The 24,677-nt window shown below is 34.7% G+C and overlaps 1 protein-coding gene and 2 pseudogenes across 1 annotated transcript; 2 read left to right on the top strand and 1 right to left on the bottom strand.

The window, feature by feature from the left end:
* Window positions 1-7,086: 7,086 nt before the first annotated feature.
* Window positions 7,087-11,322, bottom strand: LOC139773788 (TWiK family of potassium channels protein 18). The gene has a single exon (XM_071708502.1). The coding sequence runs from the start codon at window positions 9,709-9,711 to the stop codon at window positions 8,698-8,700; it is 1,014 nt and encodes a 337-aa protein (XP_071564603.1). The 5' UTR covers window positions 9,712-11,322; the 3' UTR covers window positions 7,087-8,697.
* A 992-nt stretch (window positions 11,323-12,314) lies between these two features.
* LOC139773789 (carbonic anhydrase-like) lies at window positions 12,315-20,917 on the top strand (annotated as a pseudogene).
* Window positions 20,918-21,635: 718 nt separating this feature from the next.
* Window positions 21,636-24,419, top strand: LOC139773787 (uncharacterized; annotated as a pseudogene).
* The last annotated feature ends 258 nt before the right edge of the window (window positions 24,420-24,677 follow it).

The raw sequence follows: 24,677 nt of genomic DNA, 5'->3' as shown, positions 1-24,677 counted from the left end.
ACGCGAAGAGGGTGAGAAAAGGGTTTCTCTCCGTCGAAAGGGTTGAATAGACTTCGATCATCTCGCGAGATGACGAGAAATCGATCGCCGCGATGCATGGTTTTTCTTTACGTCGGGAAAGTCCGTTTTTAGGAGACGTCGTACAAAATGGAGCAGTGATCGTTGTTCTGAAAATTTGCGTTGACGATGAAGACTGTAAAATAAGATTTATACAACATATAATACAAGAAATCGTTACATTCATAAAATATGTTAAAACTAAGAAAAAGGTTTAAGTTTCATCCATCTGAAGGGATATAAAAATGACTCGGCTGCTTTCATTTCAAAGGAAAATTAATAAAAACTCTCTGCATTGTTTTCTCCCGGATTATACGTTTTTAATCTTTCATCCACAAAACAAATGGATTTGAGTTTTGTTGTTCCCATTTGACAGAAGCGGGTCTTTGCGAGGAGTAATGTTTTATTTGGGTCGCACAATTCAGCGCTCGTATCGTTAACAAGATCAACCAATTGCACTTGTAACATTAATTGCTTGATTCTTCGAGATTACGGTAAAACCTTTCTGAATGATAAATCCCGCCATAAACACAATGCGAAGCGATTAATCGTATTATTGCTGCTTGGATTATCTCGCTGAAAAATCGGCTAGTTTACAGCAATGTCATCTGGCAAATACCTGAAACAAAAATAATGCTTTTACATGGAGACTATAAATTTTCGTAATCTATCTCTATAGTGAGATAGCACTTTCTTTCATCATATCTGTATTATTCGTGATCTATGATGCGGCGGATATTTCACACAAATAGTAAAAACGTCTTTCGGACGTTACATAATAGTTGCCTTTGATGAACGAAAAATCTTTGGCCAGTGAAAATGACATGGAATAAAATTATAATCGGTAAAAGTGCAATATAATTTTTAGATATCTCATACATAGAAAATATCTCCGCAAAATTTATTAGTTCTTTGCGTGGAGTACAAGAATTCAGCTTTCAAACTGTATGGTAAAATTGATGTATCATATTATTTTAACCAACGCCTAAATTTGCTGTACTATTATTACAAAATGTACACATACCTTCCCTTAAATAAGCGGCCGGTATATAATGATATTGGAGAGATACGCGGCTGGGAAATACGGATAGCGCGCAGGCCAGCCTCGCGTAAATTTAATTTAGCGTCGCTCATGAACCTAGTTCGCCATTTTATGGCATAGACTAAGCTAACTCCATGAAAAGCACCGGGAGCAGGGCAACGGGTGTTCCTTAGCTGGAACAATGGATAGGTGTGGCATTGTATGGCGGCGCATTAACCGGCATACCGCGACGATCCCTTTAAACCTCCGGTACGAAACATCCGGCTTCCGGCAACGTGCCGACATATTGATGAATTAAAATTGCAATAGCAGAGAGGCAGAGGGTGAAAGGGAGGGAGAGAGAGGGGGGGAGATACTTGCTTGGTCTTTACAAGTCAAAGACGAGCCGGACCGAGTAAAACAGGCGTAGCAGAGTGAGTCGTCTCGATTCGGAGTAGCTCATTTATCACCGGACTTTGAACGCCAATCTCCCTCTCGGCAAATAGGAAAAAAAGCAAGGAAAGGAGTTGGCGGGGAGCGGAGGATAAAAGGGACTGAGAAAGTTTGGCGGGTTGTTTGTCAAGAATTAAAACTTCCTTCTTAATTCATCCGACGGATCGTTATGCTGGGCACTTCAAACGTGCCCCAGAAATTGCCGGATCAATCTGTACTTCGTTCGTGATGTAGATTGAGATTTATTAGTTCTTAGTTCTTAGTTCTCCTGTTTACTTTTATATCTTGAGGGGTCTTTTTTATAGACGTTTTCCAAAAGAACGTATATAACTTCCGTTTGAAATACACAGCAAATTAGAATAGTTCTCTTCAAAAGAGAAACAATTGGAGAGAGAGAGAGAGAGAGAGAGAGAGAGAGAGAGAGAGAGAGAGAGAGAGAGAGAGAGAGAGAGAGAGAGAGAGAGAGAGAGAGAGAGAGAGAGAGAGAGAGGGAGAGAAACGTGTGCTAATCAAGAAGTGAATTCCGTAACGTTGTGTTCTGAAATTTAATTGTCATTGTATTATGCGAATTGTCGGAGTAACATGCTGCTTTATCTCAAAAGGTGCCTTTCGCATCTATTCACGAGATGTAAGCTTAATTCCGTCGCGGAAAACGCCAACCGACAAAAGGCAGTATCCCTGTCAACTCCTCTTTTTACCAGGACGACGTATTTTTCTCTTGCCCATTGTGCCGCGTTACACATCGTGTGTCGAGCGATCGGATAAACGCGAGGAGATGGAGGTAGGTTGACGCGGGAGCTCCATATTGAAGGGGACTTGGCAAGATTCCAGTAATCTCCTTGAATCACCACCATCGGCGTTATCTACCTACGCCTCACGATTTCGGTCTCAAACGGGTTGCCCGACCGATTTACCGTTGTCCAATGTGTACATGTCAGATGTGTGTGTGCGTGCGCGCGCGCGCGTGTGTGTGTGTGTGTGTGTGTGTGTGTGTGTGTGTGTGTGTGTGTGTGTGCGTGTGTGTATCTGCATGTGTGATGTCGAGCCGAGCACGCCGAGGTGAAAAATGTCAGCCGGCGTTACCGGAATTAGAATCCGGGGAAATACAAGCCGGAAAAATACGCGATTGTGCCATCGATCTTGCGCTCGTGTCTACTTATGATACGAACACTCGCGGGCATCTTTCTCTCTTGCTCCTTGTTTGTGTGCAAACGCGATGCAAAATAGAAATAAATCTGTCGGCAAAAGGACCGACTACACTTCTGTAGCTGTACCACGTCCGAATTAAATAAAATGTAGCGACTGTCATTCGCGATTGGAAAGAGAAACATGTCTAATATTTTATAATTGTTTTCTTACTTTTTGTAGCGCAAAACTGCGCAGTATGAAAAGAAAACTAGATTAAGAATCAAACAATAAATCAAATAAAACCTTCTTTCAGACGTGAATGGTTCTAATTATTAAAATTGAAGATATAATGAGTTGAAAATCTTGTACGATATATTATTAATTTTCTACAGAGACAATGCCCAGTTACGGTTAAAATCTCATTCATAATACAAGAGCTACACCGTGAGTATACGTGCTTTGAAGTAAGCGCAAGACGGAGTAAATTGAATATTTTTCAAGAAACACTCTCGCTGACCTGGTAAAAGTTAGATATTCAAGACGACGGAATTTTAAGCTAGCTCGTTCCCGGCGCAGAAACCTGATTGGAGTCAAAGTGTTCTCGATGAAAATTACCTTCGTATTACCGTCGAGATTTTGCTTCGTATATGTAGTCAAAGCACTCAGCGGATACGCTCGCGAGCACAGAAGTTACTATTAATTTCAAGTCCGACGCAGTTCGCGATGTTTCAGCGGCAGGAGTTTACTCAGTTTAAATCGAGTTATCGCTATAGAATTTCCAAACTGTGATCCGGCTCTCGCCAAAGCCACAGAGACGGCTATCCCTTTTATTACCGACGAGTTCGGACATCATAATCCACGATGTATACCGTCGACTCTCAGAAGAAACAAATTCGTTAATTATTCTTTATGGATAAAAGTTGATTAATGGATTGGTAATTTGTAGATAAAAACTTGTCTGTCGATTGTGTCAGTAATATAAATTACTGAACGGGTCAATGGGACTTCAGTATACGCAAATTGAATAAGTGTGTTCTCACTAATTATGATATTATAAATAGTTATCGTTGGAGATTTCACAGTTAAGTCTTGTTGTTGCTGTACTCACTGTGCAATATATATGAAGATTCGGCTTTGTTTCGTTTACCAAAGTAGAACCTTCCCCGAAAGTTTCGCGTTTTGTTTGATAGCTCTTTCGGGGGCAAATCTGTCAGAATCAACAAAGCGGCCTCGCAAAACGCGCGAGCTGCTTCCGCGGGGGAAAGTGCGCTGCACTCGATGTTGATTCAGGTGTCTGCCTTCAAACTTCGGCAAAGAAGAAAATATCTCCGCCAATATATGCCTCTACAAATAATATTTTATAGTTTAGCGCAAACATATTTCTTCGCCAGTGTCGGTCAGCGGTATGCAATACTTTTTTCAATCTTTCGATCTTTGCGTGGCGAAATTTCTAATTAATCTCCCTCGAAATCGCGTTCTCCTGAAATAAATGATGTTTTTTTATTTCAGATAAATATCGACTGGTTCTCGCATTTTACTGCTAGATGAACTCAATTGAACGGAGAGATGATCGAATGGTCATCGATTTAATTGAATTCATTTTGCATCCGGCACGGGATTAGGAGGATATTTGATTAAACGATCACAATTAAAATTCAGTGAATTCAGAAACCTGTCTGTTCTTGCTAAAGAAATACAGTTCTGTCTCGATGAAACAGTAATCTCTAATTAAAACATAATGTGCTTAATAGAAAACTCTATTAGTTACGTATCATTCCATTTCCATAGTTCCATTTCCTTCTATGCATTATTATGTAATACATATGTATAATTATATCACTAGAAATTATTTAAATCTAATTAATATTAAATGTTGCAAGTGTCACTCACAATCAGTTCTGATGTAAAATTTAATTTGGAAAGAAAGGAGATCAAAATAAGACAATAAAATATATTGAAAAACGATACTTACATAGCGTAAGTATATATATGTACATTATGCAATATATTAATCTTTTAAAAAGAATTACCATTTGTGAATGCATGTATAGCTGTGTCTTTCAAATGATTGCATAATGTTCAATTGATTGGTACCGTGATGTCGGCGTCCCTGATTGTCCACTTTGCTGATATTACCGGACTAGAGCTCTTCACACATCTCTATAAGCAGATAGCTCGTGTACACGGCGAAGAACGACCAACGGAGGCAGGATTCCGTAGTGATTCGGCAATCCTGGAGAACTGCAGGTCTGCTTGCATTCAGATGCCAAGCGAGAGCAACTCGACAAATTGCGCCAGTAAGCTTGGACGTCTGCAAGGACCCCACTGCAAATTTCAACAATTCGACGACGGTGCCAACTTGTCATCGAGGTAACTCCCTTGCGCACTTTCCGCCGGGATTTCAAGTGTGATTGATTTGATTGTTACTAATCTGTGATTCTTGAAAGAGGCGCTGACACCCTTTTTTATAGACATCTGCAATTGTATTATAATAAGTTATGACAATGTTCTTGTGTGCTGTATTTTTTATATAGACTTTTTTAAGTTTTTTAAGCTTCTTAGATCTTTTTAAGCTTTGCTTTTAGATTTATGCTTAATTTATTATTTTTAATATTTAATATTTAAATATGTATACTTTATTTTCTTGTAATTTAACAAAATACAATTATAAGTAAAATAACTATTAGGCGATAATAATCACTAAGTTGGTTGCGTAATAAGAGACTTGATTACAATGATAATAGTGCTAATAAATAACTTCTAATTAATGTAACCAAATTAATTTGTTATTAGAGAAATTAATCAATTGTGAACTATATATTTAACACATAAAAGCTGCTACATTATTATTTGTGGTTTATCGATGCAAATGCATTTAACCTAATAGCACTCAGCCGAATTATTCTGAACTCTATTAAATATCGTACCACCGTTGATGTATGAAAGTTTAAATCAACTAGCAAGATTAGCTGGTAGGTTAAAGGCACCATTTCTAGAAATTTGTACAGTTCGTGTATATGGCTCTCATTGAGATTTATGAATTTTAAATGTTCTTTTCTGACCACTAAAACATCTCCGTATATGATTCGTTAGCTCATCACACAAAAGTTATTTATCTTCTTTCTCAACAGCATTTATGGATATATTTTCTTTAAAATAGAGAATTATATATATTTAACAAAGTGTTTTGAACGTTTAGGATCAAATTTGTAAAATTATTTCTTTGTTATCTAAACTGCTTTATAAAAAACACATGATCTAATTATAATTTATTTGTTAAAAGTGATGCCGAGCCTTAGCCCCGTATCAAAAATTTTAGTTTTGAAGCTTTATACTATAAACTCTATATTTTTTATTAACTTTAGCTTTCAGAAAAGCATATATCTCTCTCTTTTAATAATATATCTATTTTTTTAATAACATAAAAAAATCTAAATCGAGGCCTAAAGTTAAAGCATCTTTTATCTGTGCTCAATAAATGTGCTCATTTATGTCATTACGTTACGCGATCTTATTGAAGGCGGATAAAGTAGAGAACTCCGCGATGTGTACGCTTCTATTTCAACAAGTTACACTTACCAGAAGAAGCATAGTTGACTGTTATCAGCTACTGTACAATTATACCGGCGCGATAACATTACAGAGTTTTACGATAAATTCTTATCCGATTTATAAGACTGATAATCCATCCACCTATAATATTCATCCATAAAATCATCCATCTATAATAAATTTATGAGATCGATAATTATTCATCACAATAAATTTATGAGATAAATAATAATCATTCACTATGATAAATTTATGAGAATTTTTTATCAATAGCACAAGGAGAAATTTAATTTACAATACCATGAATTACATACAAAATCCAAGATCTAACATTGCCGTAAGATTCCTATTTTTATTCAAAACACGAGTTTTGGTACATCGAGAAATTATGTGAACTGGGAGTATGCAGATAGCTCCGTTAACCATTTGCAGTGAAACCAAAGTGACTCACCAGAATCATGACAGTTTCGGGTTAGGTTATTTCTGTGATCGCACTAGATTATTATTTTAAAGCATACATAGATATAATACGATCTAAGCACATATGCTGAATAGTATATTAAATAGGAATATAAAACATTTCTAATTTTAATTTTGGATTAAAGTCAATAAAATTAAAGATTTGTTAATAATAAATTTCTATTTTATTTTTAGTCAAATCCTTCTCTAAACTTCAAAAATATCTTTTTTTTTAAGATATACATATGGAAATAGAAAAAATATGGTTTGCAATACAGTACAATAAATATTAATCACGATATTAATATTATGCATTGTCTTGTGACAAACAAAATACAATGACCTTTTGCTATAATTTTATTAAAGCAGCGTAGATGGTTATATAAAAATAAAATCACACATCAAAATAACGTAAATTCTTTTATCGATAGCAATAAATTTTTATTTTTCGGCAATCATGTACAAATCATTTTGTGGAATGTATAATAATGCGCGTAATAAATTATCTACATTTGTGCATCGTTTCTCTCGGCGAGGTCATTGCAGCCTCATTAATTTACTGTGCTGGACATTATCGTGATCGATAAATTAGCAGAGTGACTATACTCTTGATAATCGGTAGCACAGTTATTTTGTGGTTGACATGTGCTGTCAGATAAATATATTCTCATGTGTATGTATATGTAGTCATGTGTATGTTCATGACGGACAATTCGATAGCTTTATAAATTCCTGTTGTCTTCAAAATTCACAATAAATTAAACGTAAGCAAAAACCATATGATCGTATTAATTTGTTGTCAGAATATAACATGTTTTCATGAGTGAAACAATTATAACTTCGTGTAAATTCTTCTTATAAATATAGCTTATAATATAGCTCATTCACACCTAATTTTTATACGTTAAATAAAAAATACAATTAATAGTGATTTAGAATCAGATATAATCAATATTGATTAATATTTAAATAAAGATATCGTGTGAATTACGATCATTAAATGCGATTTTAAAAATTATTAATATAATCCGTTTTTCCGTTTTAATGTATCTGACTAGCTATTTTAATGTCTTACAGTTCTTATATTATTATTTGCAGAAAAGCGTTGATAATTCTGCGATACCGCATATAAAAGGTTTATATTTCAACGTCACGTTTCCAATATCAGGGAACGCAAATAAAATCTGTCGCAAAAGTCCACGGAGTGATACCTCTACCACCGATATCTCTAGTGATTAATATGTAAACTTCCACACCGTCATCCCAAACATACTATTTACGAGTATAGGTGATATCGACGACGTCGATTTTATGATGGTATTAAAAATATTATTGACTGTTGATATAAATCACGATTCGTATTTCACAAGTAAACTGCTCTAACGCACTGTCGATTAGACGCTTCATATGGAGCTAGAGTTTAATCTATCTATTAAACTTAAGTCTATAAAACATAAAAATACTAATAATTTTATCATCATAGCAATAATTAACAATTAATGTAATAACGTAATAAAAATTATAAATTTTACGATTAGTTGTACAATGCATTTGACAGCAATCGTAACATTTATTCCATAATTTTGTTTCTATAACTCCCAGTAATTATTTAACAATCACGTATCGAAAATGGGACAACTTATTTCTTAGACGAGAATCTCTTACCTCTCTTTAACATATCAAAATTAAAATATAGACATTGTTATATATGTCATAACAATATTGGACACACAGCATGAAACAACGCGCTATATACCACAAACCGTTTACAATCGCTGGCGAATGTTTTTAACGATTAGTCCGCACTTGTGATAACGTTTACATTTATGCAAAGATACAAAACGTTTCCACTTTCTTCTTGTTTCTTCTCTGTATTTATATAACTTTTTGCTGATTACAGAGAAAGAAATCTCTTCTTCGATTAGGTTTCAAAAGTTTTTATTAATTATCACCTTATTACCGCTTTTGCACCCTTTTACGATAGATTATAACTTTCGTAATGCATCCTGCGATTCTCTTTTGACCTCTCAATCCGTAGGTTCCGATTTGCAACACGTCATTAATTTATAATTGACCGCATCCATCGCTTGGTTCAGCTGTTCCTTGAGTTCCCGTGCCTTCACGTACACTTCCTCCCTCATCAGATTATAGCACATGGCTATCAGGCCCATGCCTAGCAGCAAATACACGAAGTTGATGATGAGCTTTGTCTGGCTGTCCTGCGTACTTTGGCTCCAGCCTGGAACTAGGTCGCCCATGCCGATTTTGCAGAGCGAAGTGACGCAGAAGTAGGTACTGTCCAGGTAGTCCCACTGTTCCCATTCGGCGAACATGATCGAGCCGGCCAATATGTAGCCGAATATCACCCAGAGGCAAGCGGTCGAGGGCACGATGATCCTCTGTCCAGGTTTCCGTTGACCGGTGCACTCGTACAATCGCGTGTACAGCCACTTAAAAGTCTGCGCGAGCACCTTACCCATGTTCAAGAAATAGAGCACGTACAGCGGAATGCCCAGAACGGCGTAGATCACAGTGGCACCTTTACCCATTTGGGTCTTCGGCACCAGGCTGCCGTAACCGATCATAGTGAACACCGAGAGGCAGAACATCAACGCCGCGGGGAACGACCATTGATCGACGGGCGTTAGGCCGTTGCACTTGTCCTTCTGTCGTTTGGTAATATTTTCCTGATAACGTTGCAGAATACTATTGGACACCATGTAGAAGGTGGTCCGGTTGAATATGTTCACCGACTGATTGCTGGCGGTGCTGAACCACAGCTCGTCGGCGTATTCCTGACGGATGTATTCCCGCACGCACACCGACGCCGTCGGATCGACCTGGCCTTCGATGCTTATGAAGCCGAAGGCACCCACAATGGCATAGCCCACCACCAGGCCGCCCACGCCGACCTGGGTGCACATGAACTCCACCAGCTTTCGGCAGCAGTCCTTGATGCGCTCCCGAGGATCGATCCCGGTCGACGTCGAGGACGAGTCTCGGCTCCTCAGAGAGGATCTCATTGGGATGCCGCGCGGCATGTTTCGACGCGAGAACTACTACGAGTTTCCGATCCGGCACGAAGAAACTCACATGGAACACCACCTTGGCTGATACTCGACGACTCTCCCCGTGTGCCGCTTTTCTATTTCTGGTCGGAACGCCCCGTCGCTCGCTTCTCGTTTCTTCCTTCGAGATTCCGCTGTCTATCGGTCTCCGTTTCTCCACTTTTGTCGAATCGTACTATACGGCACTCTGCCACACTGTTTCATTCTCGTGGATTACTTCCACGAGATTAGAATCGCTGCAGTGGTTTTACGTACGTTGTTTTAATACGATTTTGCGAACGATAATCCGCAAAGTCAAAGTGCACTGTTGTTTGCATTGTTTTAAACTTTAGATACTGAAGCCGGATTAAAATAGATTTCTCTGGGTTTGCAGTTTGTTTAAATTCTCCAAGCTTCAAGAAATCATGTTATTGTTGGATAAATAATTTGATACTATGTATAAAAGTTTTAAAACGACTTACCAATCCACTACTTTAAAGAATTTTAAGATGCGCAATTTACGAAACTTATACATATCTTCTTAGAAATTCTACGAATGTCAAAAGTTTAAAATTTTGATAAGAGATACGATATTGTGATATTTTTAGATAACACAACATTAACGTATATGTACCGATATTTAGCGAAAGAATAGCTCCGTTATGCAGTCACTAACTACATGCAACTAACTCCATCGAGTTTACTATTTTTACCAGCATATCTACATAAACGGTGTCCGGTAAATTCGAAGGAACGAGTGTATATGGAACTTGAAATAGTTACACGCGGTAGTGGCTGTTGCCAAATAGTATGCTGCAACACGAGACAAATAAACAGCTTTCTTTAATTGTAGACAGAGACATTTCATGAAGAATTATATATAATTAACCACATTATTATTAGATATATGTCGTATTATAAAATATACCGATTATAAAGAATTTTTTTATCCTTATTGTAACTTGCCTTATCGCAACAATTTTGAAACACACTGGAAAGAATGGTTGTAAAATAATATCAAGTGTGATAGGAACTTTAGCAGCGCAGTGTGTCATAATCATCAGCATTCCAAACAGCATCACGAGTATATCGGAACTTGAGGGGGAGATAGAGAGAATCGTGTGACATAATAAGCCGCATCAACGTGAAAGGGGAAGAGTTCCCCTTTGTTTAATTATTTACCCTTTGCAAAATTATACGCGAAATTACATACATGCATAAATATAATATTGCTGCCCGCGAATATATGCTCGCTTAGATTTTAATGAATGCGTCCTCACGTCAACTTAGATAACTGCTTGCGTAGACTGTAATGGATGCATCCTCATATGAACTTAGATAATCTTACCAGGAATTAAACATATTTGTCAAAGTAATCGCTTTTAGAAGCCTACGCGTTTGTATTATGAAGATAAGCGAGGTATTTAGTAAAGAAATGCTACATAGTTTGACATTCGACATACCAGCACAATAATAAACTTTCTATAATAAACTTGATATAATAAGACAGAATAAGTTAAACTAATATAGTATATTACTTAATGTAACATACTTTTTCTGATTTATTTTGCTCTGTAATTACTTAATGTAATGAGTTAATTATATAAAGTAATAAGTTTATTACTTAATGTAATTACTTAAAAGTTAAACTAATTAGTGTATTTATAAAGTAAAAGGAACTAATAGTATTTTATGATTTATTATAATTTTGAACGGAAAAATTATTGTAAGACTTAAAATACTGACAAGTTTACTTTATTACAATCTGCGTAATCAGCTTCATGCTTTGGAGGCATATATTCCGGCATCTTATAAATGCTCTTGAGGGTGTGCGGAAGAAGAACACCGCGCCTTTCGATTTCGAAGAATCTTAATAGCCATAATGTATATCACTTTTGATGCATTAAGAATGACGAGAAACAGGGCGGACGTGTCACGAGAAGCCTGATTTTATGTCGACGTGCCTAAAAATACCTAAACTTATTACGAGTAATTTGAACTCTCGACATACATTTGAAAATTGCTCCAACATCTTCAACAGTGTTTCGATTAAAATTACTTCTTTCTGTTGAGCGCCGAATAGAGGTAAAGTAGAAACAGAGTTTTAAAAAGAATTTTATTATAAAATTATTTATAATCTCCAATAAAAAGGCAAATTTTTGATTAGCGAATTTCGAGGTCGGCTTGTCGTTTCTATTTATCACGAACCACATCGCAATTAGAAAAGATTTTGCAATTAAAAAAGATTTCTGGTCGAAATAACTTCGTTTTCTTGTCAGTTATAATGGACATTTGAATGGCATCCGAAACAATTAAAAAGTTACCTGGTCGCTAAATTAGAAAATCAATTTCAATTGCACGCTGTAATTGGACAAAATGCGATTATCGCAAAGGAGATTATCCGATTCCTCTTTTTCTATTCTTCGTTCTTCTGTAAAAAAAAAAATGCTGAATTTGCGAAAAATTCACTCGAGCGCACTCGCGGTTCTCAAATCGACTGATCAAAACTGCAGTTTCGCACGAGTTCGATACGGTAACGCGGGGGTTGGATACATCAGCCTCTCGGCGAGGAATCTGCCAGGTAGATCAGTCGGACGATGAGCGTCGTCCAAGTTGTGTCTCGGCGAAATAACAGGTGTACCGTATGTGAAAATGGGTTTAGGTCACTTGCTGATGGTCACATTGACGTTACTCTGCACAGGTAAAAACATTTCGCGACTTTTCGATAAAGTTTTGCTCCCTTTTATCTTATCTTACTGATTATTACCGGCATTTTAAAGACATTAAAAAATGTTAATTTCTAAACGCATAAGTTAGAACGTATGCAATATTTCAAATATTGAACACAAGTAAAACAAAAGTAAAAAATAAAAGTAAATAATTATTTATACACATAATTAAGTAATAATTTTTACACATAATTAAATACAAAATAAAAGGAAATAATTATATATTTTTGAAAAAGAGAAAGAGAATAGTTAATGCGTGAGTACATATATTAATCTTATTCCGAAACAGCACAAAATTTCGTTTAAATTAGCAAGAATTATTAGTTTTTATGTTGATATTGTCATGTTTTTTTTTATCGCTCGCAAAATTAATATTTAATTTAACACATTAATTTGTTTTTTATTTTGTTTCCTCAAATTTCTGAAAAATATAACCACTAAAAAGATTTCTTGTTCTTTTAATATCGTAACTATCTATTTGACATTTAAAAATTTTTAATTATGTTAATCGCTAATAGAAACTGGCTTGTAAGAATTTATTGCTTTATTATACCCTTTTTCAAAATAAGAAAGATGTATTGCACTTATAAATATCATTTCGCTAATAAACTTATTTCTGTAAATATGACTTCTGAGAATGTTTGTGTATGAGTGACTTGATGACGATGACTTATTTTAAGTGAATGCAAGATGCACATAACATGGCGGTAGCGCTGCGCTTATACTTACCTGCTGACCGAATACTTACGTCGATCGGCTGATGAACGCATATAAACCGCGCGTCTAAATTTAAGATTTGGACCATGCTTTGTTCGCGAATTTAATTTTACTTGGTTGATCGCTTCAGCTAACGCGCGATGACGGCATTGTTGCGACGAAAATGCAACGTCTTACTCGTTTGTCACAAATTTTAATTACATTACGAATGTTAATTCACAAAGTCTTTCTTTTAACAGTGCGTTTGGTCACACTTTTTGCGCCGGCTTTGAAGATAGAAAAGAAAAAAATTGCAAGAAGTCTCAGGTATTATAATCAAAAAGAATAGGTCTGCAATCTTTATGCCTTTTTCCTTCTCATTATGCGTTTTAATTTTTCTCAGAACGTATATTACTCGTGGCAACGATTGATACATAAAAGTGCATTCATTCAATCAGTCAATGTAGATTGAATGAATCACTCTGCAACGTTCGAATCACGTCCGAATCACGACCGTTTAATACAGATGAATGAACGCATTTGACTATTTGTACGAAAAGTAATCCACCTTGACGAATTAAAAGGGAGAGCGAGTATTCACCGCTCCTCTTTACGTTATCGTTAACAGAATGCGCTGATAATCAAATGGTCGGTCGGTCGGTCGGTCAGTTGCATACTGCGATGACTATGACCTGACATAGCCCGTGTATACGTTAAATCTCATGCGATAGCTCCTAGTATAAACTCGGGGTTATCCAGTTAGATTTACGTCGCGTTCATCAGTCGTACACTCGTCGTCATCGCGCTCGTGTGTCACCCATCGCGATAGTCTCAGGTGGTTCCCTGCGATGCGTCTCTTCTGCCTAATCGCTCTTCTAGGTAAGGGCTCTTCTACTCTGCGATAGCTGATTCCCGCCCGTGATTACTCTTTTGTCACTTCGCTTAATCAGAGAAAATATCGATTAAAGAAATTAGTATAGACACAAGAAGAATATCTCTCAGAATATCTTCTCTTATTAATGCATTTGCCATTTCTTGGGTGTCTGAAATATTTGTAATATGATTAGATACTTAATCTAATAATTTATCATTTTAATCATTTTTCGAAAATTTTTGCAACCGTTATCTAGTTTTGATAGTCAATTCATAATATGTAAATGGGGAATAATTTCATATATTTTTCTCATTCTTATGTAAAAGCTCACTTCTTTTTTTCAAGACTTTTGCAAATCCGTGAGTATATATTTATTTAAATTCTCATTACTACTGTTTTATATAGTTTCTCACGAACACAGCTAAGCGATATTAATTTTGTATTTTTTTATTAAACTCTATTTTAAATTTCCAAAAATATCATTATTAAATTTTCCTATCAAAAAGCACTACTACTTGAATAAATTATATGTAGAAAAAATAATATTTATTATTTAAAAATTTATATGATAAAAGAATATTTCAAGATAAATATTTTTACTGGAAAAAGTATTTTAATCCCAAAGTTTGAGATTGTAAAACTAGTTTTTTCTCCAAATTTGATAATGATGAAACTTATGTGTTTAGAGTAATAGAGGGAAACAAAAGGATCAATTTTTAAAATTCTATCGCAATAGGTTTGTCGAAAAGAGTAATGGTGATTTATTAAGAGGTAATGCGCCAATGTAGTGCACAAAGTAATCACTTTTTAACAAGAGAAATGCACGAGAATCGTAGACGAAGGCTCGATATGTCTATAATATCGAACTATATCTTAAGCATCCCTAACTATGAGCGAAACTCGTATATGCCGATTAGCCGGTCTTACGCCCTATCCCCGCAGCGGAAGCGTGCATTATGCATCATTAAAATCTGCGGGTCGTTTGAATGATTTGGCCGTTGTTGCGGCCGGTGCGCTGATCTAGAAAGCGCCGGCGTTTATCCGCCGATTGTGATCTAATTGCCGGCCGCATGGACGGCTTTCGCGGACCGATCGCTTTATTCCTCGCACCGCGTCACTTTCTTCCCGGCCGCGACGAGAATCGGATTAGGAATAAGTGCGAACAAATTCGTCGCGGTCCGAGCGGTCAATGAGGTCAATTCTGTTTCCTGTCGTGCGCGTTCAATTACTTATTAGGCCCAATGGGACGGACACACGCTCGCGATATGGCGAACCGTTCGCGTGGCAGTGACGTGGAAATAATTATATTTTATTAACTGTTCGTGCGAACTCGTGAAATTGATATTGCGAGCACGAGGTCAGCGCCGGCTTTAGATCGCGATTATTATAGTGCTCACGTTTCTCCGCAATTTGTCTCATTTGAACGAATTTGCATGTAATGCTGAAACCGCGGCGAGCAGCCGGATTGAAACAAGTCGGAATTATTACATTGAGGCGTACTGTTAATTATGGAGATCACTAACAGGAATGTATTACCTTATTATGCGCCTATCAGTTTGTGTAAAATTAATTTCAATGGCAATCATAATTACTGTGATCGATAGTATTATTAATTGAGTAGTAATATTAATTGAAGACTAATGGCGTTAATATTGACATTAATATATTTGAGAGTTAATTTGTTTTATTTTTTCAATATAGTTGAAATTTATAATAAGTAATTATTTAAATATTAATAACATAAATAATAACACAAATTTTTCCGAAAAAAGTCCCAGATGAAAAAAAGTTGTTCTATCTAAAGCATAAACATTATTATTTTGTGAATACTGTTTAAAGTTAACAATTCGATGTAAAAATCATTCTCAGTTAGATATGTTTGTTTTATTCATTTCTGTATACAAGGTTAACTCGATTAACTATTTTAATTGTTTGTTAGGATGATCTAATAACGCTTAATTGTTGCGAATTTTATTTGTGCATTGCATGTTTTTAGAGTTTTAGAGTTTTAGATTATACCATTACACTCTTAAAAGCTTATTTCTAGAGAGTATAGTTATTTGTTAAAAAAGGAGTATCAATTTTAATTCAAAGAAACTAACGAGTATTATATAATTACAGGTTTACAAACATCGGAAGCATCTGACTGGGGATATTGGGGCAAAAATGGTAATTATATAATGATTACGACGAAAGTTTTATACGCTGTTTACATATCCATGCAAATGTATTTATAATTCACCTATTAACGTCACACAATGCCGAAGGTGCATGAAATATTTCCTAAACTTAAGCTTTTATCTAAACAGAAATTAAGCATTATCGATATTAGGCCAGGGTCATGGAGAGAATGATATGCTTCCACATATCATTAGCTTCCTACCTTGCCAGACAGTTTTATCGGAAATTTTAACTATGCAACACAATAATTTTATCTTAATGATGATAAACCTTCCAAGAATGTACGAAGAAAGTACCGATTGATAAAATCGATCAAGTGAATGAGAAGTGATTTCATGCGATTTCAATATCGATGTTTGCGGAATTTTAATCGCGATAAGCATAAAATGTGATACAATTTTCCTCATCTAGCTTATATGAAACTTACATTCAAGTCATTAGCGACCTAATAACAGCAACCTTAAATGTCAGTTAAAAGTATTTGAATACCAAAATCAAGTATGTGTATATTAGTATAACAAAACAGCTTCTAAGTAAAAATATATTATTCGATAATAATGTACCGTGAGACTTGAAAATACAAGTAAATTTTCTGGGGAAACTTTATAACTTTATTACAATTTAATATATTTATACATGTTTATTATACTAGAAGAATTTGATGCGTTTTATCTTATATGTTTTAACTACGAACATCAAATATTATTGCTCAAGTGGTATTTAAAATATAAAAATGTTTTTTTTTATATTACAATCTCTCTTCAATATACTCCTGAATATTTTATCTGTTATCCGAATATTTCATCATTTAGTATATATCTATATCTCAACATATGTGCGTAAATTAATATTACTGCGAGTTTAATCTATGTATTTTATAATTATAAAATTTTATATAGATATGTCTTCTTAGTTTCTGTTACAATTTTAATTACTGCAAATAAAGTAAAGAAGGCAAGTCACACGATTTGCTCGATCAAGAGGATCCGGGAGTAGAAGGTCTTACACGATTCTCCATTAGATCAGGTCTCTTGAGAGCAATTACTTTGCATCAACCGTGACTGTCGTCGACAATCATCTTGAATATAAGGACTTTGCACTTCAGAATAGGCAAATACCGTGACGTACCTCTCGTTATAAAGTTATTTAAATAAAAGATACGAATAGACAGAAAATATATTATGAAAAATGTAATATATGAACATATGCGTATGCAGACGAAAAGTGCAAAAATAAGATCATTATCAATATACGCGAAAAACTGTACATTAGGGAATTTTATTACGGATGATATATATCTTTTTTATTTCTTCCGTATATGCTGTGAGTCATCGTTGTCTTTCTGCTTCGAACAGTAATTCGATACTAACCAATCATAGCGCGTTAACGTATCAATAATGTTAACATAATTTCGGAATGTATTATCAATATACGTGAAAAACTGTACATTAGGGAATTTTATTACGGATGACATATATCTTTTTTATTTCTTCCGTATATGCTGTGAGTTATCGTTGTCTTCCTGCTTCGAACAGTAATTCGATACTAACCAATCATAGCGCGTTAACGTATCAATAATGTTGACATAATTTCGGAATGTATTATTATCATTAAAATAGCACGTTCGCACGTTCAACGCTGCTGCGTCAATGTTTTAGCGCAAAAGTGTTTTAGAATGAGATAACATTTAACATAGACGTGTCCGTGGCTTAGATTTTGAAGACCCATAACATTAAGAAAGTATTGATAATTATTAAATGTATCTATATGTTTGCGCGGCGCGTAAGAAAGAAAATGGAGACGTAATGGGACGCACTTGACATTGACACTAATACCTAAAAGCGTATGCGACACTTTGTTTAATAGCCAAAGTATAACGATAAACAAAGAAAACAACTTAAACAAGGTTTAAAATTTATAAGGAAATTAAAGGCGAGAGTGTTTCGGATCGAAATCGCTAACGTTACATTCTCGTTCACCGTATTTTTACTTCTCGCGACCGAAATGACCGATTGACTTGACCACTGCCAAACGGATGATTGACAACGACAGACTGACGAGTCGCGAATGGCAAATGGCAAGTGCCATGGTGATTGTAAGAAAGTGCCAGAGACTACGGGCCCTTGGCAACAGTTAGCGGGAATGATAGACTAATATTATAGATTTTGCGAAATTGTTATGACAAAGTTTCAGATGCACCGTTAGCGATTATCTCTCGTCTAGGTAAATATCGATCGCCGAAGAGGCTGTGCCGACGAAGTTCCTAGAATGACTCGAGTTTGCAATGATATAAACCTCGACTTTGATAAGACTGTCGCGATACCTTTGACGAGTCTAGCGTTACTTTTTAAGCTATGAATAATGACGCTCGTAATCTCGAACACTATACATAAATTATATACCTATGTAGATTTTTGTGACTGTGAATAATAATATAACAGCACATTTCTATTTTTTTCAAGTAGCAATAAACTAACATTTTATTATTAATTTAAGAATAATTTATATCTTGCTGTAGTTACAATTGTATAATTGCAATCATATAAAAATTCCCATAATTATGTATGATGTCGGCAACTTATTTTGATATTATCAAACGCAGAAATATCTTTTAAAAAAGATACCTTTTAGAACTTTTATGGCTCTTTAAATTGTAGTTCTTTTCAAACTTATACATCAATTCGGTTTTTAATGTATTTTTTCCGTAGTAATAGCAGATACTTTATAATATAAATATTAAATTCTGTTACACTTTGTAATAAGTGAAACATACTGCCTACATGTTACTCAAGTTTGTAAATGGTTGCATAGGACCAGAAAACTGGCCGGGAATATGTACGACGGGAAAGAGGCAATCACCGATTGATATTGTGACGGATGATGCCATAAGAATTGATCTCGGTGCTCTTAAAACCTATCGATACGATTTCGCGTTTCCTAGCACGCTGATTAACACTGGACATTCCGGTAAGTATAAATAGATTGTATTACGTTACTGTTCCAATCAGCGTTCTGGTTGAACATTTCTTTAAAAACTTTGTCCAATATGAGATATTGAATCAATGAGCACGAGTCCGCAATATATCCCGCAATAATACAACTATATTTCCTATGTACTTTCAATATCTTTCAATTGAAATTTTTTCATAGTGCAAATTCAGTTTCATAGCAGTGTGCCAATCCATCTCAGTGGCAGAATTCTGTCATCGGTATATATTCTGGAACAAATGCACTTTCACTGGGGCGCAGAGCATACCGTGGACGGTTTACGTGATCCATTGGAGTTGCATTTAGTGCATTACGATAAAAAGTATGCGAATTTTAGCGTAGCGGCGCAACACGAAGGCGGAGTTGCCGTGGTCGCTGTTCTATTTGAGGTGATGATATGTTACTCGTTTTTAGTGTTTTTACTTCTTTCTACAGTGGAAATTCTTTCAAGTGTACACGGACACAACATTAATTAATGTTTCGTGTTTCGTTATCATTTTCGTATAGTTATCATTAGATGACAATCCGGATCTGGCGCCGATTGTAGAGGCGACGAGGCTGGTATCGCATTGGGTGGGGCACAGCATGGCGCGCATAAGGACCAAACTGATACCTTTATTATTCCTACCAACGGATCATACGACTTATTATCATTACGAGGGATCGTTAACTACACCCGGATGCCAGGAATCTGTACTGTGGTTTGTTATGACTGAAAAACTCAAAGTGTCGGAAGCGCAGGTAATTTGAATATAAATAATAAATGTATAGAACGTTTGTTTCTGTGAGCATTAATTTTTTTAAGATGTTACATATTAATATTTTCTTTTTACTTATAATTATTCTACTGGAATAATAAATTAATAATAATATTTAATCTGCTTGCAGATGAACGTATTCAGACACGTGGAGAGCAGCAATGGCACGCTGAAGTTTAATTACAGACCTGTTCAAAACCTCGGAAACAGGAAGGTGTACCATCGCCTAGAGGGCTATAGTAGCGCGTCCTCGAGAATTCCCAAGAACATGGTCTACATAGTTCTCAGTAATCTTCTAGTCAGACTTCTACACAAGAATTTTTAATGTGAGAACTAAGTGCCAAATCGGACTTGATGTTACAATGTCTAAAATGCGATATGATAACTATGTGATATACATAATTTATTGCACTATTTTGGAGAACGAGATGTGCATTTATTATGATTAATATACTACACGATCGTATAACTGCATTATTTGGAAAGCAATGTTTTTCACAAAAACATTGAGAGCTGTGAGATCATAATTAATTAATATTAATATATGAAAAGAGATAAAGGTTACAAATCGCGAAGAATCTCCTTCTTATATATGTATAATTTGCTTCAAAATTCTGTGAAGATATACTAGATTCAAATTTTCCATGTTGTTAAATTTTTAAGTATTAATTCGTGTATAAAGAATTCTTTTTGTACAATCTAGGTGATGTAACAAATATAGCAGTATATTGCTATTTAATATTACCTAATATATTTGTAACATGCCTAATTGATATTAATAATTAAAAATTATCGATTTGCGAGCATATGCTAAAACCAAACGCAAAATGAGAGCGCATTTTTATAAAAGATATGTTCACATTTGTATGTATATGAATATAAATTATATATGTTAAATTTAATTGTATATATAATTATATATTATGCCGACTTATGTAATTTTATCTATAATAATAATGACAGATTTACATATAGCCAAAAATGAAATGGATCTAAAATCATCTTGATAATTAAGTTTTAAATTCTGCTTTATTTTATATTTTTTTTACAAAATCTTACAAATTAGCTCTAAATTAATTAAAAATTAGAAAATTATATTCTTATATTTCATAACTAAAATTATTCTAGTTTGATTTATTTCTTACTGATAATAAAGATATCCAAAAATTGGAGAAGATAATATGAAAAAAATAATTAATATATGAAAAGATAATTTAATTAAGAGATACCTTTAATTAAAAACAAATTATTAGGATCACGAAATTCTTATTCTTAACACGTTTCTAAAATTCTTCTATTAAAATAATAAACTTACCGTAAAAATAATCAGTCAGCATTCAATAAAAATGTATACATTAATTATACCGTGGAAAAAATAGCCTCAAATCACTTTAATATTCGTAGTTCGTTTACCGTCTAAATTTACATTAGGAATTTCGTTACCGTAATTATGACGTCAACGGTAATTGTGAACCTTATTCTCTCAAAAATAACGTCGGACGTTATCTGAATAGCGTTACGGTGAACGATGTGCAGTTTCGCTTTTCAACTGATAATGTGAATTTATACGGTGAACGTATCTATATAGTTCAGATACGTTATCATATCTGAGAAAGACGATATTGCAAAAACTTCCTATTGGATGATAGTGTCAGATAGTACTAATAATAATTTCTGCGACGGTCTCTGGTTTCCAGCAGTTCTACAATGTTCGACCGAACATAAGATAATTGCCGCGACAATGTAGGGATTAATACGACGGACTTAATAATCATTTATGCTCTTGATAAACAGAATAAAAAAAAATACAGGGCTACATTCAACGAACTGTCGCTCAATGTATAGTGAGCTCTCTATGTTTCTATTATTATAATGCAAAACCTCACGAAATTATTATCTTTGTCAGAGACGTGGTTTGACAACACTTAATATTCGATATATCTACACGTCAATGATCACAGGGCAAGCAGAAATAACAGAGAAATGGAATGAAGGGAACGAACTGTCACCCTTCGCCGTTCGACTGATCACAATGCATCAGTAACAGACAGGGAGGAATAAAGGGAATGACAAATTCCTTGACATAGAATTAAGTATAATTGTGGAATACTAAAGGGAAATTCACTCATTTTCACTTATGAAGAGAGAAGCGACAGCGGCACGCGAGACAGATATTATTGGAAAAGAGAACGCGAACAATTGAAGTTTTAATTCTTACACGCTGCGTTTCACCACGACATTTCCGATATTTACAATACACGCGAGTACGCGGCACAAACGAAATGGATTTCAGAAATGCGAATCTTTTCAACAGTCGAGTGAACGTGCTCTCGGGGAATTTATTACCGGTAGCAGCCGATAATTCGCGATTTTCAGTGATCTGTCGCGCTCACAGCGTCGTCGTATGGTTAATAGAATTGGTTCATACGATTGCGTTCGTCTTCGGGCTTTTCCTAGCACCGGAAGGGAAGAGTCTGAAGGACGGCACCGTCTGCGCCGTGGTCACTTTGGAGGCGTCTTTTATGCTTACGCGTCTTTACTCGCGCAAAAGCTGATGGAGGAATTCGTACGGAAGATGAACGGTACTTGCAAAATGCGGATGAGATTATGACGGATATCGTAAAGTCGGCCATAAAACCCATAGTAAAGCCGTTTCTGATATACGGAGTGACTAGCGCGATATCCATCACGATATGGACCGCACAGCCGGTTGCATTGGTCTTCGAGAAGTCTACCTTTTTCTATGGAGATTACAATTTGCCAGCCGCTTTCAGCGCCGAGCCGTTCTCCAGCCGCGTTCTGATTCCCTCGACCATTTTTATGACAATTGGCAGCGTTTATCTGTTTCTTAAGAAATTCGGCGTGGATGTGTACATGATGCACTTGGTATTGATGTTAACGGCCCAGTATCGATACACGGCGGAAAAGCTCATGATACTGTTTCGGGATCTGCAAAACTATCACGCTGAATCTCAAAAGGAACCGTATCGTCCTATGGAAGATCGATGGATGGAAAGAGAATTAAAAGAATTATGTTCAGCACCAAAATACCGTTTTAAAGTAAGTCCATAATAATGTGATCAGCTGATCACTAAAGTAAAATAAGCGTTGAATAATGGAGTGAAATGCGTTTGAATCGAGCTATTAGAATTTTTCTTTGGCTTTTAATTAGATGACAACACTTTTGAGTCAGTGATGACGTAAGGAAAATAAAAATCTTTAAATCTTCTTACTTCTTACAGACCTTCTTAATTTTACTGTTTAAGAAAATATTAAAGCTTTTATTGGCTGCGTGGCTTTTTACAATATTTTATACACTCTGTTTTTTCTTACAGCATGTCATTTATATTAAAAAAACTTCTGTCAGTAAACTTCAGCTTACTCTATATCAACAACGTGTTTCGTTTCTGTTTTATAGGTATCTTACTAAGCTCAGTGAGTAATAATAACTGATATATATAACTGATTATATAATTATAAACCATTATTCTATAAAAAAATTTACCTTATAAGTATAACTATTAATATAGATTAATAATTTATCATACGTGCTTGCCCATCAAATGACTTGTTTTTTAAAATTAATGGATATTTAATGAGTATCAAAGTATAATTTTTTAAAAATTACTTTTGCATAATATGTTATATGAATTAGATTTTTATTTAATTTAAAATTTAAATTGAAAACTTTTTCAATTATAAAAGTTAAAATGTGTGACCTTGCTTCTAAATACATTTATTCTTTATTTGAAATATCGCTATATGCACTTTCAGGTACCATCAATGACTTTTGCAGAAGGAATTTCGGTCGTCTCATTTACTATCCGGTTCGCTAACACAATTCTTTTGTTGTGTTCTTCTATTCAAACATTATCAGACGCAGTAAGATTTATCACTTTACATTACGTAAATTACTTTTATTTTGTAAGCAATATTACTGATATTGAAGAAGATACTAATAATTTTTTGAATTTATGTGCGTCCTAATCACAGATTATACGGTTTTTAATCATTACAATTATGTTCAACTATAATTATGTAAATAATAAAAATAATTATGAAGTATATACGTCAGTGACAGGTGTAATATATGTAATTATAACTACAATCTATGACATTCTATATTTTTGTGCTAATTATAGAGTACTGAAATAACGGATAAAGCATTTAATGAAGGCTGGTATCAATTTGGACCACCATAAAACGTACATTTATATTACTGATAATGGCTAACACCTGGAATGCAGAATTGCAGCAATTGGAAAGTTTAACCTGTCACTGCCTTCATTCATGACGGTAAAATTTATATCTCTATTTCTTACATACGTCTTGAAAGTATTTTAAGCCTCTTACATCGTTTTTTCTAATGGTGTTTTAGATTATAAATCAATCATATTCAATTGCTCTCCTGTTCTTAAGAGCGACATAAAAAAAAACGTTTTTTTTCACACATGTTTAAATTCGGTAGATATTAAAATAAAGGATGGTTACTTGAAACAAAAACAATTAAGACAAATATTGTTTTAAAAATACGTAGAATGAATTTGTGTTTAGCATAACATTTTGAAGATTACGTTATAATATATAATGATAGCAGCAATGTATGGAATCATTATATTGCTAAAAAATTAATAATTGTTGCCTATCACTTTCCTACTTAATTTCCCAAGTAGAAAATAAAGAAATAACTAAATTTAAAGATTTAATTTGTTATATTTATAATATTTGTAACAC

The sequence above is a fragment of the Temnothorax nylanderi genome, unplaced genomic scaffold (assembly GCF_030848795.1).
Source record: "Temnothorax nylanderi isolate EJ_2023f unplaced genomic scaffold, tnyl_v1.0 TNYL_tig0069_pilon, whole genome shotgun sequence".
Classification (NCBI taxonomy): domain Eukaryota; kingdom Metazoa; phylum Arthropoda; class Insecta; order Hymenoptera; family Formicidae; genus Temnothorax; species Temnothorax nylanderi.
Note: the sequence above shows the minus strand (reverse complement) of the source record. Positions and strands in the feature narration are given on the sequence as shown.